The sequence below is a fragment of the Perca fluviatilis genome, chromosome 5 (assembly GCF_010015445.1).
Source record: "Perca fluviatilis chromosome 5, GENO_Pfluv_1.0, whole genome shotgun sequence".
Lineage (NCBI taxonomy): Eukaryota > Metazoa > Chordata > Actinopteri > Perciformes > Percidae > Perca > Perca fluviatilis.
This window is the reverse complement of record NC_053116.1, coordinates 39231452-39248951: the sequence shown is the minus strand read 5'-3', so window position 1 is coordinate 39248951 and position 17500 is coordinate 39231452. Positions and strand designations below refer to the sequence as shown.

The 17500-nt window shown below is 40.3% G+C and overlaps 1 protein-coding gene across 2 annotated transcripts in view; it reads right to left on the bottom strand.

Moving 5' to 3' along the window:
• Positions 1-2915: 2915 nt before the first annotated feature.
• slc35a2 (solute carrier family 35 member 2) overlaps positions 2916-17500 on the bottom strand; it is a 38307-nt gene continuing 23722 nt past the window's right edge. The window contains exon 6 of one of the 2 annotated variants that reach the window (XM_039799999.1): positions 2916-3244. In XM_039799999.1, the coding sequence (XP_039655933.1) occupies positions 3217-3244 (28 nt within the window). In that variant the 3' untranslated portion in view covers positions 2916-3216. Of the gene's footprint in view, positions 3245-11282; positions 12200-17500 lie in introns of those variants that run through there. The other variant, XM_039799998.1, reaches the window with a different exon arrangement.

Below are 17500 nucleotides of genomic sequence, written 5' to 3'. Positions count from 1 at the left end.
TAATATATATATATACAATATATATATATATAATATAATATATATATATATATATATATATATATATTATATTATATTATATTATACAGGATTATAATGTAAAAAAGACACTGGCAGCTTATATATATACATATATAAATATATATATTATACAGGATTATAACGTAAAACAGACACTGGCAGCTTCAAGGGAGGCGCCAAGCGTGAACATAGTCTAAAACAAATACAATAAAATAAATCAAGACAGTTAATATATATATAAAAATAAAGAACTGATGCTAAAAACAAGACGATGAAACACTGACTGATGATTTTGTATGATTCAGTAAATCTAAATATTGTTTTAGTGTCTTAATTCGGATTAACAAACCACTAACGTTCAAAATCTCTCAGTTCAGGTGTCATCTACTTTATTATCAGGAGTCGGTCTACACTTTAAATCACGAGTAAATCTCATTATCGTGATGTAATATGAAATGTAAAGAACTTACATTTTGTGTGTTAACTCTAAGACACAAAAACATAGGTTGAAACAAACTGTATGTTACAACTTAAAGGTGCCCTGCCACACGTATGTCATGACATACAAAAAAATTTGTGGAAAAATGCCGGTCGACAGCCTCCACAGGCAAGCTAACGTTAGTTTAGCTAACAGCTAATTCGGCTGACCGCTAGGTGATTGTAGCGGTCTGCCGTTAGCCTCCATAGGCAAGCTAACGTTAGTTTAGCTAATGGCTAATTTGGCTAACCGCTAGCTGAGACAGCATGTAATAACTTTAAAAAGACCCTCAAAATAAAACTTGAAAATAAAACGTTAACATATATAACAGCTGTTAGGTCAGCTCTACTGTACTTGTGCTAATTTAAAATACAATCACTCAATATTTGTCTTTATTGTTATTACTGTAAAGTCTTAATGTAGCTGTAGCTGCTTCTCCCATTAAGTTTGACTTTATTTTAGACTGAATCTAGCTGTCAGCTAGCGGTTAGCCGAATTAGCTGTTAGCTAAACTAACGTTAGCTTCACGGTGGAACAGATTGTGCAGTGTCGTATCCTCGGTAAAACAGTATCATCATCTCCGCGTGCGCAGAATGGATCGTGAAGGCATCACGGATCGTGTACCGACAGTTAGCTTGTACTCCTCTATAGGTCTGAATGCTCTTTGATTCTTTATACGGTGGCCTTGAAGGACAAACCAACGACAGCAACGACATTTCACAAAAAATGGTCTAAGAAATGTCGTTTTGTTTGGTGAAATGTTGCGTTTTCTGAAATGCCGTCGCGGTTTGTCGCTCAGGGCCACCGTACTTTTATCTCGTAGGAAGTCTTCTTTACAAATAGATGTTATTTAGTTTGGTACAAGGAGAACTAAACGCTGTACGATGGTTCAACCAGACAGACGACTGACCGAGACAAAGATCTCTCTGAGTAACAGCGCTGGGTTGCACCAGCTACTTGTAGGTTTAGACTAGTTTGAACGTAACATTTTAAGCGTTTGCACCAGCTGAAGTAGTTCTAACGTAGACGTCCTGTATGTTACAACTTAAAGGTGCCCTGCCACACGTTTTTCATGACTTTGTGGTGATGTCTGAAGGTCTACCATGGACTCTGTAACCTTGGTTACCTTGTTTCAAGCCATTCTAGCGCGGTATAGAAAGCCTGCAGGAAGACTCGGCTCGATTTGTGCTTTAATTAATATTCAACGAGCTAATCTGCTTGACTCTCATTGGCTAACAGCTAGCCAATGAGAGCCTGGCACCTTCCTCTCTCTCTCTGTGTGTGTCTCCGTTCTCTTCGGGAAACAACAACAAACTTGTAGCTAGCGAGCTCCACGCTGAAAATGTCAAGTTATGAACAAGATGTGGACGGTTCAACAAGTCAAGGTCTGCTCGGTTCTTTCAGGGAATGATTGTAAAGATTTATAAAGAATATGTTTAGGACATTTCCTCTCTAACTGGGAGGTTTTATAAAGAATATGTTTAGGGCATTTCCTCTCTAACTGGGAGGTTTTATAAAGAATATGTTTAGATCATTTCCTCTCTAACTGGGAGGTTTTATAAAGAATATGTTTAGATCATTTCCTCTCTAACTGGGAGGTTTTATAAAGAATATGTTTAGAGCATTTCCTCTCTAACTGGGAGGTTTTATAAAGAATATGTTTAGGGCATTTCCTCTCTAACTGGGAGGTTTTATAAAGAATATGTTTAGATCATTTCCTCTCTAACTGGGAGGTTTTATAAAGAATATGTTAGATCATTTCCTCTCTAACTGGGAGGTTTTATAAAGAATATGTTAGGTCATTTCCTCTCTAACTGGGAGGTTTTATAAAGAATATGTTTAGAGCATTTCCTCTAACTGGGAGGTTTTATAAAGAATATGTTAGACATTTCCTCTCTAACTGGGAGGTTTTATAAAGAATATGTTAGGTCATTTCCTCTCTAACTGGGAGGTTTTATAAAGAATATGTTTAGAGCATTTCCTCTAACTGGGAGGTTTTATAAAGAATATGTTTAGGGCATTTCCTCTCTAACTGGGAGGTTTTATAAAGAATATGTTTAGGGCATTTCCTCTCTAACTGGGAGGTTTTATAAAGAATATGTTTAGGGCATTTCCTCTCTAACTGGGAGGTTTTATAAAGAATATGTTTAGGGCATTTCCTCTCTAACTGGGAGGTTTTATAAAGAATATGTTTAGGGCATTTCCTCTCTAACTGGGAGGTTTTATAAAGAATATGTTTAGATCATTTCCTCTCTAACTGGGAGGTTTTATAAAGAATATGTTTAGGACATTTCCACCAAAACCAGTTCCTTCCTTAGACTATTTAGCAGAGCCACCGTCGCTGCGTCCAGTTCTTAGCGCCGCCCAGAACGACTGTGATTGGTTTAAAGAAATGCAAACAACCCAGAGAGTTTCTTTCTCCTATCCCAGAATGCATCTGTGGTGCAGCCAGACCTTTCTCCGCAGCGCTGTGGAGGTAGAGCTGGATATAGGATACTATATGTTTTGTTTCCTATAGCTGGATATTTTAACGGTTATTGTAAAAGCAACTTTGTGGAAGAAATAATCAGGATTTAATACTATTGTGGTGAAAAGGCAGATATTAAAAGTCCATTTCTGGATTTTATGAATTGATAGCAGGTGTGTGTGTGTGTGTCTGTGTGTGTCTGTCTCTGTGTGTGTGTGTGTGTGTGTGTGTGTGTGTGAAGGTCTGTCGCTCAGGATCCTTTCTGTTTACCTGCACACCTGGAGGACACATGCAAGCAGAGAAGAAGAAACACACTGGTTAGACTTCCTGAACATGTCTGCTCTGTTCATTTTCATTTAATAGTGTGTGTGTGTGTGTGTGTGTGTGTGTGTGTGTGCCCGGCGAGCCATCTTTCGAGTTTCAAATTTCGAGCCACTTTCTTGGCTCACGTGACTGAAAGACTGTGCTCTGATAGGCCAGAAGTATTTCAAAATTAAGTATTTCAGTGGCTGTTAATATTAAAACTATTACGTCTCTTATCGTAACGTTATCTTACCTGACTTCCTTCACTCCATGTGAATAATCACTAATTTTATCATTATATAACACACTTGTCAAAGTCGACAGAAACTAAATAAAACTCTCAAAAGCCGTCTTGGTTCATCTTTCCACTGTTCCAACAATCACCACTCTGGTTTGGTTGAAATAAACCCTTAATTCACCCATTTACATGTGGAGATATGCTGGCTCTATACAGGCTAAAAGTCCTGATTATTTACATGGAGTCTGGTGGAGATATGCTGGCTCTATACACACTAAAAGTCCTGATTATTTACATGGAGTCTGGTGGAGATATGCTGGCTCTATACACACTAAAAGTCCTGATTATTTACATGGAGTCTGGTGGAGATATGCTGGCTCTATACAGGCTAAAAGTCCTGATTATTTACATGGAGTCTGGTGGAGATATGCTGGCTCTATACACACTAAAAGTCCTGATTATTTACATGGAGTCTGGTGGAGATATGCTGGCTCTATACACGCTAAAAGTCCTGATTATTTACATGGAGTCTGGTGGAAATATGCTGGCTCTATACACGCTAAAAGTCCTGATTATTTACATGGAGTCTGGTGGAAATATGCTGGCTCTATACACGCTAAAAGTCCTGATTATTTACATGGAGTCTGGTGGAGATATGCTGGCTCTATACACGCTAAAAGTCCTGATTATTTACATGGAGTCTGGTGGAGTTTGGTGATGGTGATTTCGGGGCTGTTTCATGTTAAACTAAAAGGATCTTACTCTTTAACAATTTTGTCAGACACCTAGAATAATAATCTGAGTCTGTCAGCAGCAACAACAGAACTTTTAGTGGACGCTGACTAAAAACATTTGTCCTGTAGGGCTACGTTACAGCCCAGTTCATGACTGCTGGTTACAGCGTTCCTGATCAATACTGGACCACATTAGTCACCAACGCATGTTGTAATGTAATGTTCGTTATTTATATTTCTGGAAAATTTCACTTTTCCTCCACTACATTTCCTAAATAAAATGTAGGCTATACTTTTATTCCGAGACAGACAGAGACACAGACACACACACAAATACAGTATCTGAAGTCTCTTTTATATAGACCTTAGTGGTCCCCTAATACTGTATCTGAAGTCTCTTTTATATAGACCTTAGTGGTCCCCTAATACTGTATCTGAAGTCTCTTTGATATAGACCTTAGTGGTCCCCTAATACTGTATCTGAAGTCCTTAGTGGTCCCCTAATACTGTATCTGAAGTCTCTTTTATATAGACCTTAGTGGTCCCCTAATACTGTATCTGAAGTCCTTAGTGGTCCCCTAATACTGTATCTGAAGTCTCTTTTATATAGACCTTAGTGGTCCCTAATACTGTATCTGAAGTCTTTTTATATAGACCTTAGTGGTCCCCTAATACTGTATCTGAAGTCCTTAGTGGTCCCCTAATACTGTATCTGAAGTCTCTTTTATATAGACCTTAGTGGTCCCCTAATACTGTATCTGAAGTCTCTTTTATATAGACCTTGGTGGTCCCCTAATACTGTATCTGAAGTCTCTTTATATAGACCTTAGTGGTCCCCTAATACTGTATCTGAAGTCTCTTTTATATAGACCTTAGTGGTCCCCTAATACTGTATCTGAAGTCTCTTTTATATAGACCTTAGAGGTCCTGCCCTTTCATTTTCTCAAAGGCAGAGCAGGATACCCAGGGCTCGGTTTACACCTATCACCATTTCTAGCCACTGGGGGACCATAGGCAGGCTGGGGGAACTCATATTAATGTTAAAAAAACTCATAAAGTGACATTTTAATGCCATGGGACCTTTAACTATAACGTACTTACAAATTAAGACAAACTGCAGAAGTGGTTGAGTCCATGTTCTTTGTTTATATAAAACTTTACCAAAAAAAGTATTTACAGGTTCAGAGGCATCGGTACAAGTCAACAATCGAGACCCTCCGAAAACACATTTCACACAAACACAAACTTCCAGACAGGAAGAAGAAGATTTCTGACACTTCCTATTGGACGGTTCTTCGTCTGCAGCGTCCAATAAGAAACCAAAGACTTTAAACTCCAGAAAGATTGGTTTCAGTAGCTACAGCCATGTTTTCGGTGTCAAACCGCCAGCAGGCGGCGCTCCAAGACCCGCCCCTTCAAGGCATGTGACCTCGAGTGGTTAAGGTTAGGATAGCCGATTGGTCAGGGGATAGGACCTGAACGCCTGGCCAATAGGAGCGTGCGAATGCTGTTGAAGGGGGCGGGTCTTGGTGTGGCCATAGTAGGACACAAAACTCCTTCCTGTTTGTTCACCACCACCACCAAAATAAAGCAACCAGCACATCAACCTTTCATTCCCACTTTAAATTAAAACAAATCATATATTAATTAATATATATATATATATATATATATAACTATAAATACTATATATATATATATATATATATATATATATAGTATTTATAGTTTTTAGAGTTTCCCAAAAAGACAGAAACTTTTTTCCTTTTTTTTTTTTTTTTACAAAAACGAAAATATAAAATAAATTTTTTTTTTTTTTTTTGAAAAAAAAACCATTTTTTTACCCATATTATAAATATATTTTTTTATATTTTTTTTTTTTTTTTTTTTTTTATTTATAATAATTTTTAGTTTTTTTTTTTTTTTCAAAAAAAAATAATTTCTTCCCCGTCCGATCCCGTTTCTGCTCTTTTTTCTTTTTTTTTTTCCCCTCCCCCCCCCCCCCCACACAAGTGAAAACTAGAGCCGAGCAATTAATCGAAATGTAAATCGCGATTATGATTTCGGCTCCCAAAGATCACAAAAATAGAATAATCAAGAAAAACAATTATTTAGCTCATTACGTTCTGCAAAGTAAACTCTTATTTTCTCTTGGTGTTCTGAATGAAAAAATAAAAGTTTAAAATAGGAAAAGTATTACAGCAAATTTTACAGTTGTGTTTTTTTTTTGTTGTTGTTGATTTATTTAACATTTTCCCACTGTTTTTTTTTTAAACTTCAACAATTGCAAACATCTTTCCAGAAGTCAACGAGTAATCGTGTTGAATTATCGCGATTTCAATATTGACCGAAATAATCGTGATTATAATTTATTCCATAAACGAGTAGAGCAGCCCTAGCGAAAACCAGAACCTAATCGTGTGTAGAATCGACAGCGCAGCCCCCCCCCCCTCTGCGTCTATGTCGTAGCATGACATCACCTCTCCAAAAATGTAACTACACGTCTCAGTGACGCGCCGTGGCGTGGTAGCGTTGCATTTCCCCCCCAGACTCATCTCATCGGTGGAGAATAGAGAGCCGAAGTCCCGCCCTTCTACTTCCGGTCCATGGGACCTTAATTCGGAAAAAATATGAATGAGAGTCAATGGAGAGATAATAATAATTATGTTTTGATCCTGTTTGAATTGAGCCGTGGATTACAAATATGATGTTCGTCAATTTAAAACATAATTTTTCAACCGAAGAAAGTCTCCGTTTATTGTTAAACTGTTGAAGTATCAGACTGTGAAAATAAGTAATTAGAAAGACTACAAACTTCATGGATGACGTCTGGCTGAAGCTACGATGTCTGTGTGTATCGTACCAGGATGTAACGTTACTCTAACGAGCAGAAGATCTCGCTCGTTCTTTGGCTTCTCTGCTGAAAACACTTGACTGGATAAAACACAGCAGGTACGATAACGTTACATGTGTTGTGGAACAGAGCTAAGCTAGCTAGCTAGCGAGCAAGCTGAGCACCAAGCTAGGTGACGTAGATTGTGTGAGACGGGAGATGTAGTCCACTGGGAGATGTAGTCCACTGGGAGATGTAGTCCACTGAGCTGTTTCTCACAAAACTAAGTGGTCATATGACAGACCTACGGCTAACTGAGACTTTCTTCGGTTGAAAAATTATCTTTTAAATTGACGAACATCATATGTGTAATCCACGGCTCGATTCAAAACGGGATCAAAGAATAATTTGCTTCTCGCCGTTCACTACGGTTCATATTTTTTCTGAGTTAAGGTCCCATGAGGTCCACCGGAAGGGGCGGGACTTCGGCTCTCTATACTCGTCGTATGATTTGAATGTTCCGTCAATCAAGAACAGACGCTTTTGACTTCTTTTAAAATTTTTTTTGATAATTTTGTTGATTTTTTTTTGTATTTTTAGGCTTGTTGGCAGAGAGGTTTGTCGATGCTTTTAAATTTAAAAAAATAAAAAAATGTTTTTTCTCTCTCTCTTTCTTTGTATAAGGGGCCAGTAAAAATGTACTCAGGGCAACTAGAACTGGTTTTTTAGTGAAAAAACCCCAAAAACCCTCAACGTAGAGCCCCGATCGGTGGTGCCGTTTGTCCCGAAGCTTTTCCTGTCCGCGTGAAGCTGCAGTTTGCCCCCCCCCCCCCGTTGCTCCGACACAATCCTATGGCTTCTGTACAGATGAGAAGAAAAAAGGCACCGGACGCAAACGTCTCAGCGTGGACGCCGACAGGAAGCACGAGCCAGACCCGTAGACCTAGATCTAGACCTGGATCTAGATCTAGACCTAGATCTAGATCTAGATCTAGATCTCTGGTTCTCAAGCTCCTCTGAATAATGTTCCCCCTCTCAACAGTGGTTTTTGAAGCCATGTGTAAGCCCCTAACCAGCACGAATGATGTGGGAGAAAAAGAAGAAAGTCTCTATAAAGAGATCGCTGTCAGCGATAGATTTACTGAACTACAGCCTTGGACCTGGAAAATGTTTAGATGGTGATGAGAAAAGGAGACAAAAACTTGGAGAAAGACGGTAGAACGGAGGAGGGAAGGCAAGAATAGGTCGAAAATAATAACAAAAACTTGGAAAAAATAGACAGCAGAAAGATGGAAGGCTACAATAGGGCGACAAAAAGGGACAAACTTTGAAAAATGTGACAAAAACTTCGAAAAAAAGCAGAAAGACACACCCACACCCTCTCACACACACACACTCTTTAACACACACACACTAACTCACAGACTCACACTCTCAGATACACACACACACACTGTCACTCTTTAACTCACTCACACACACACCCTCTCACACACACACACTCTCTTTAACACACACACACACACACACACACTAACTCACAGACTCACACTCTCAGATACACACACACACTCTTTAACTCTCACACACACTAACTCACACACACACAGTCACTCTTTAACTCACTCACACACACACACACACTCACTCACACTCTCTCACTCTTTAACTCACACACACACACACTCTTTAACTCTCACACACACTAACTCACACACACACTGTCACTCTTTAACTCACTCACACACACACACACACACATCTCACTCTCACTACTCTTTGCTCCCACACACACACACTCACTAACTCACAGACACAGACTCACACTCTCTCACACACACACACACACACACACACACACACACACACGCACACACACACACTCACACTCTCTCACTCTTTAACTCACTCACACACACACACACACACACTCACACTCTCTCACTCTTTAACTCACACTCACACACACACACACTCTCTCACAGACACAGACTCACACTCTCACACACACACACACACACACACACACACACACACACACACACTCACACTCTCTCACTCTTTAACTCACTCACACACACACACACACACACACACACACACTCTCTCACACACACACAAAAAGAAGAAATAAGGAAGCATGAAATCTGTTTTGTGTTCTACTTCTTTAAGGACCACACCGACATATTGGGACCTTAGTGTTATTATTCACCCTACGCCACACGAGGGACACAAAGGGAACGCCACACGAGGGACACAAAGGGAACGCCACACGAGGGAGGGACACATAGGGAACGCCACACGAGGGAGGGACACATAGGGAACGCCACACGAGGGAACGCCACACGAGGGAGGGACACAAAGGGAACGCCACACGAGGGAGGGACACAAAGGGAACGCCACACGAGGGAGGGACACAAAGGGAACGCCACACGAGGGAACGCACACGAGGGAGGGACACAAAGGGACCGCCACACCGAGGGAGGGACACAAAGGGAACGCCACACGAGGGAGGGACACAAAGGGAACGCCACACGAGGGAACGCCACACGAGGGAGGGACACAAAGGGAACGCCACACGAGGGAACGCCACACGAGGGAGGGACACAAAGGGAACGCCACACGAGGGAACGCCACACGAGGGAGGGACACAAAGGGAACGCCACACGAGGGACACAAAGGGAACGCCACACAAGGGACACAAAGGGAACGCCACACGAGGGACACAAAGGGAACGCCACACGCTCTCCTGGGTGAAGGTCCTGTGTTTTACCCACCTGCCACCCCCAAACCAACCTCCTTCTGCGGATTCAGGCGGTCAATTCACACGCAATCGCAAGCTAGCGTAGGTCAACGGAGGCCAAACGGCGTCGATAAACACGCAAAATAGCAAGTACGCGTCTTTTATAAACGTCAGACAGAGTTAGGACACGCACGGAGATGAGAAGGGTGTCGTGGACTTGTCTACCTCTGGGGGACACGCTGAGTAAGACAAAGGCCCGATAAGTCGGCGTGGCCCTTTAAACGAAGAAGAAACTTCGTGTGAATAACGGAGATTATTAGAGAAGTGATTAATCATCAGGTGATTCGTGATTTATCGGCTCTCTGCGTCCGACTCTCTCCGGTTTTATTTCCTGTTCACTGTTTTTCAGACACTTGAAGACATCACGTTGGCCTCGGAGACAGTTGGCGCTATTTTGTGAAGCTTTATAAACAGTTTCATCAAAACATGATCAAGAGATAAATTAACAAGGGTTCAACGAGAAGGTTGGACTGTTTTTACACAATTTTTAATTTTTTTGTGACTTTTTTTCTTCTCGACATTTTGGCGCTTTCTTTAAAGTTTTTTTCTCCCTTGTTCTTTTTCAACACTTTTAAATATTTTTTTATTTTATTTTTCGAAGTTTGCCAATTTTTCCGAAGATTTTTAAAAAAAGTTTTTAGCGTTTTTTTTCCTCGGGAAATTTTTTGGAATTTTTTTTTTTAAACGTTTTTATTTTTCTGTCATTAGACTCTTTTTGGATTTTTTATTTTATTTATTTTTTTAACGTTTGACGTTGTTTCTGTCATCAGACTCTTTTTGGATTTTTTTGTATACATTTTTGACGTTTTTTATTCATTTGGCGATTTTTTTAATTTCCTGCCGTTTTTTTCCCCGATGCTTTTTCAAAATCTTTCAAAGTGACATCATGACTTTGCGTAAAAACATACACGCCCACTTTCCTAAAAACCCAAGTGGCGTGTTATCTGCACGCATTTTCAGCTCTCCATTTTCAGCGTGTATGTCAGCGCTGTATACAGCGGACGTAAACGTACCCACCACGTGGCGTATTTATCGCGAGAACGTCACAAAAACACGAAAAAAAAGTTCAATAAACGGTTGAAAATTGAAAAGTCGTGCGTTTTACCCATCAGCCACCCCAACCAACCGACCCCCGTGGACCTCCGTCCTTTCGTACTACTCGCTACGGTGAAAATTCACACATAATGTAGGTCAATGGCGGCCGAACGGCGATGACAAACACGCTAAAAAGCGATTATGCGTCTTGATGACACGCCAAAATGGCGTACGAATTGGCGCGTCATACATACGCCACTTTATGACATCAGTCTGGAATATTTGGACTTTATTTTTCTCGACATTCGGCGCTTTCTTTAAATGCTTTTTTCCGTTGTTCTTTTTCTACACTTTTGACTTTTTAATTAAATTTTTTTTTTTTTTCGAAGTTTGCCAATTTTCCCGAAGATTTTTTAAAAAGTTTTTAGCGTTTTTTTTCTCTGGAATTTTTTAGATTTTTTTTTTTAAACGTTTGACGTTTCTGTCATTAGACGCTTTTCGGATTTTTTTTGTATAAATTTTTTTTTTCATTTGGCGCTTTTTTTTTCCTGCCGTTTTTTTCGATGCTTTTTCCGAATTTTTTCAACGTGACATCATGACTTTGCGTAAACATACACGCATACATTTACCAATTTTCCCCGATTTTATTTTATTTTTTGTAAGTTTTTAGCGTTTTTCTTTTTTGTTGTCGTCGGGGGAAACGGCACACGAAGTGGCGCGTCATACATACGCCACTTCATGAGATCAGTCTGAAAATTTTGGCGATTTTGGCGCTTTTTGTCAGGACATTTTCTCAACACTTTTCTTTTCCTTTACCTTTCCTAAAAAACGACTTCAGACGAGAAGAATCGTCTCTCATTGGCCCAAAACAACCCAACCTTAACGTTGAACCCCGATGGATAATTAGAATAACAATCATTCGTTTCATTCCTCGCAAAAACCCGCTGCAAGGAAAAACATTAAATCGGCCTCGACTCGCGTTGCCGGACTGCACGGTGAAATCATCCAATCAGACGGCAGACTGGCCTCCGGCAGGAAAAACAGACAGACATATTCTCAACGCTCAGCTTCTCCTCGTTTCAGTCAGTTAGTGAAGTCAAGAGTTTTAAGGCAGAGAGGGCGAGACAGGAAACGGACAGACAGACGGGCGGTCAGGGTTTCTGAGACGCTGCAGCTCCTTCCTCCTCCTCCTCCTCCTCCTCCTCCTCCTCCTCGTCCCGTTGGGCTTTGAGCGGTTAGTCTGGCATGCGGACGGCGAGCGGGAGAGACGCTACGCCTTCCTTTGCTCTGAGGGAAGGAAGGGAAAGCAGAGGTTAGTGTTCAAAGAGGGAAAGAGCAGCGTTAGAACTAGGGCTGGGTACCGAAACCTACGTTCAACTCGGGTAGGGCTGCTCCCTCTTAGTGGATCAGTCGACTAATCGTTGGTTTTGGTCTTAGTCAGCTTAGATCTCTTTAGTCCATTAGTCATATTTGATGCTTTTTTCATGCTGAAGGACTTATTTCTAAGAAACGTACGAGCACATCTCTAGTAAACACAAGCATTAAAGTGGTGTGTGTGTGTTGTAGAGCGCTGTGTGTGTGTTGTGGTATTGTTGTTGTGTGTTAGCGCTGTGTGTGTGTATTGTTGTTGTTAGTGCTGTGTGTGTGTGTTTATTGTGTGTTAGTAAGCGCTGTGTGTGTGTGTGTGTGTGTGTGTGTGTTGTAGCGCTGTGTGTGTGTTATTATTGTTGTAAGCTGTGTTATTATTATTGTGTGTTGTAAGCGCTATTATTGTGTGTGTGTTTGTTATAAGCGCTGTGTGTGTGTGTGTGTGTTATACGCTGTGTGTGTGTGTGTGTGTGTGTGTGTGTGTTTGTAAGCTGTGTGTGTGTGTGTGTGTTATAAGCTTTGTGTGTGTGTGTGTTATGGAGTGCTGTATTTTGTGTTGTAAGCTGTGTGTGTGTGTGTTGTAGAGCGCTGTGTGTGTGTGTGTGTGTTGTAGAGCGCTGTGTGTGTGTGTGTTGTAGAGCGCTGTGTGTGTGTGTGTTGTAGAGCGCTGTGTGTGTGTGTGTTGTAGAGCTGTGTGTGTGTGTTGTAGAGCGCTGTGTGTGTGTGTGTTGTAAAGCTGTGTGTGTGTTGTAGCGCTGTGTGTGTGTGTGTTGTAAGCTGTGTGTGTGTGTGTGTGTTGTAAGCGCTGTGTTGTGTGTGTGTTGTAGGTGCTGTGTGTGTGTTGTAGACCTGTGTGTGTGTGTGTTAGAACTGTGTGTGTGTTGGCGCTGTGTGTGTTGTAGCTGTGTGTGTGTGTGTTGTAAGCTGTGTTGTAGAGCGTGTGTGTGTGTGTTGTAGGGCTGTGTGTGTGTGTGTGTTGTAGGCGTGTGTTGTGGGCTGTGATGATGTTGTGGAATGTGTTGTAGAAGCGCTGTGTGTGTGTTGTGGGCTGTTGTGTGTTTGTTGTGGTGTATTGTGATTTTTTTGTGTTGTGCGCTGTGTGATGTTTTGTGTTGTGGGCTGTGTATTGATTGTTTATTAGGCTGTATGTGATGCGTGTTGTAGAGTGCTGTTGTGTGGCGTGTTGTAGGCGCTGTTATTGTGGTGTTGTGAAGGTGTTGTGATGTCGTGTTGTGGGCTGATATTGTGCGTGTTGTGGCTGTGTGTATTGTTGATGTTGTGAAGCTGTGTTGTGTGTGTATTGATGTTGTGAGTTGTATGTGATGTTGTGTGTATTATATGTTGTGATGTGATGGTGATTATGATGATGTGTTGTGTGATGATGTGTTGTGAATGTGTGTTGGCGTATATGTGTGTATGTTAATGGAACGCTGTGATGTTTGTGTGTTGTGGTAAGCTGTGTGTGATGTGATTTGTGTGTTGTGAAGCTGTTATGATGATGTGTTGTGGTATTGATGTGTTGTAGGCGCTGTTTTTGTTGTTGTGTTGTAGCGCTATTGATGATGTATGTTGTGGCGCTGTTATTGATATTGATGATGTGTTGTAGTGTATTATTTGTGTGTTGTAGAAGTGATGTGTGTGATGTGTGTTGTAGGCTGTTATGTGTTGTGGCTATGTGATTGTGATAGTGTTGTATTGTGATATGTGTATGTTGTAAGCTATTATTGATTATTATTGTGTTGTAAAGCTGTGTGTGTTGTAGGCTGTATGTATTATGTGTGTGTTGTAGGCGCTATTGATGATGATGATGATGTGTTAGACGCTATTATGTATGTATGTGTAGAAGCTATTATTATTAGTGTGTTGTGGATTGTGTGTGTTAGTAGGAGCTATTATTATTGTGTGTTGTAGAAGCTATGTATTATTATGTGTTGTAAGGCTGTTATGTATTTGTGTGTTGTAAGAAGCTGTGTGTGTGTGTGAAGCTATTATTGATGTGTTGTAGAAGCTATTATTATTATTATTGTTGTAGGCTATGTATTATTATTGTGTTGTAAGCGCTTATGTATTGTTTGTTGTAAGCTGTGTATTAGTGTTGTAAGCTATTATTATTATTATGTTGTAAAGCTATGTATGTGTGTTGTAAGCGCTGTGTGTGTTGTGGCTATTATTATTGATGATTATGTGTTGTAGGCTGTGTTATGTATGGTGTTGTAGGCTGTGTGTGTTGTAGAGCGCTGTGTGTGTGTTGTAGAAGCTGTTATTATTATTGTGTGTTGTAACGCTATTGTGTGTTGTTGTAACGCTGTGTGTATTATTAATTGTAGTGCGCTGTGTGTGTGTGTGTTGTAGAAGCTGTTGTGTGTGTGTGTAAGCTGTGTGTGTGTTGTGTTGTAGACGCTGTGTGTGTGTTTGTAAGAGCTGTGTGTGTGTATGTGTTAGTGGCTATGTATTATTATTATTGTTGTAAGCTGTGGGTATGTGCGCCGTCTGGTGGACAGACTATCCAACGCCAACACTCAATTTTTTTAAATATTCATTTATCGGCCGTTATAAACGCAGATATCGGCCGCCGATATTATCCGTTATATCGACCGATATATTGGAGGCGAGGAGGGGTTTGCGTTTTGAGTAGAGTTGCAAAATTCAGGGAATTAATTAATGGGAATAAACTGGATACGTTCAATATTGCTTGTTATAATACTGTTAGTCTATAACAGGGAACTTAAATGTAGTTGAGAAACTTTTATCTTGCGGCATAATCTTGATTAAATGAACCTGATTTAATGCAACTTCAGGTGAATGTCCTCCCTATTCATCAATGACATGCACGCAGTAATCAGCATATAGGCTACTACATACTGGCCAACATTTAGTTTTTAAAATACAAGAGGTTTTTTTTGGGGGGGGGGAAGGTGGGTAATACATGACCCATTGCTATTATTAACCTATGTGTGTTAATTGTATAGCCCACTAACCATAGTTAATCAAAAATAATTCCACAATTCCCCAGCTAAACTTTCCATGGAAAGCAATGTTAAAAAAATATCCAGTTAATTCCCATTAATTCCCATGAAAGTTTCCAAATTGGAATGTTTCCAAAATTCCCCAGCTAAACTCTCCATGGAAAGTTTCCGGAGATGTCCGCCCTTCTGCAACCCCAGTTTTGAGCGCCGGAGGCTGTAATGGAGAGCAGAGATGGAGAAGGAGGAGTAAAAATAAAGAGTCTGTTTTCCCCCTCTGCTGACGTCCGAGTCTTCAGCTGTTCTCAGAGGGGAGGAGACGGCTTTGACACAAAGGTTACGAAATAGAGATGGTCCGATACCAGCATCGGTATCTGCTCCGATACTGCCTAAACGCTGGTATCGGTATCGGTAAGTACTGGAGTTTATGCACCAATCAGATACCACGTAATAAAGCCCTAAAGAAAATCATCGTTACAGTAGTTTGTTATTTTTCCGTTATAACTGACGGTCAAACTGGAGAATAACAGAAAGTTCTGGGGCGTTCATTGTTTGTTTGTTCATGTTTCACAAAGAGTTTAACCTGACAGACAACAGAGATAGAAATCATATCACATCCATACAGGGATAGTAGTATACAGCTGTTATACATCATATCACATCCATACAGGGATAGTAGTATACAGCTGTTATACATCATATCACATCCATACAGAGATAGTAGTATACAGCTGTTATACATCATATCACATCCATACAGAGATAGTAGTATACAGCTGTTATACATCATATCACATCCATACAGGGATAGTAGTATACAGCTGTTATACATCTGCATATCCATACAGAGATAGTAGTATACAGCTGTTATACATCATGTCACATCCATACAGAGATAGTAGTATACAGCTGTTATACATCATGTCACATCCATACAGAGATAGTAGTATACAGCTGTTATACATCATATCACATCCATACAGAGATAGTAGTATACAGCTGTTATACATCATATCACATCCATACAGAGATAGTAGTATACAGGTGTTATACATCATATCACATCCATACAGGGATAGTAGTATACAGCTGTTATACATCATATCACATCCATACAGAGATAGTAGTATACAGCTGTTATACATCATATCACATCCATACAGAGATAGTAGTATACAGCTGTTATACATCATATCACATCCATACAGGGATAGTAGTATACAGCTGTTATACATCATATCACATCCATACAGAGATAGTAGTATACAGCTGTTATACATCATATCACATCCATACAGAGATAGTAGTATACAGCTGTTATACATCATATCACATCCATACAGAGATAGTAGTATACAGGTGTTATACATCATATCACATCCATACAGGGATAGTAGTATACAGCTGTTAAATCATAATAAAATATATGACACACTGGTATCGGATCGGTACTCGGTATCGGCCGATACGCAAGTTCAGGTATCGGAATCGGGAAGCAAAAAATGCATTTTTTCAAATACGCCACACTTTCGCTACATAAATTGCCGATTTTCGTGCAAAATATGCAGGGCTTGCATGATTTCATAATCACTTTTTATTCTCTTTTTCATCAAACAGCAGTTTTTGCAAGTTCCCACAATTTAATCGCATAAAATTGTATAAATATTCTGCATATTCCTTCGCATTTTTTAAGAAAACATTCCGCATAATCAAGGATATTTGCCCAAAACAATCACAAAAACACTCCGCATTTTTCTGGAAGGACTGACTCTATTAGGAGACGGTTGAAAGGGAGGCGAGGGCCCGGTGGTTGGAGGGAGGGAGTTAGTTATCGTACCAGTGCTAAACACAGCGCCTTGAAAAAGCCTGTCACACTTATTACATAATTGTCTAATTGTCCATTTTTTTTTTTTTATATTGCGGTTTTCTTTGTTTAACTGCAATTCATTTCTCCATTATCTAAGGCCCTAAATGGTAACTCGCCTTTAACGGTAGGTACCCGTTAAAGTTTATGACTGCTGATGGTAATTGTTGATTTTGTTTAGATTGTAATTATATCAGGGATGCACCGAATCCAGGATTTGGCTTCAGATTCGGCTGAATATTTGGGCTTTTTGACGGGGTCCTGGTTTCTGCCGAACCTTAGAATTTATTTCCCACCGAACCGAAACCCTACGCTTGCACTCGGCGCGCTACACTGGTTGCCGTAGTGACGGCGCCGTTGATTACGGGAAGGTGTTTGCGTAGGTGGAGCGTT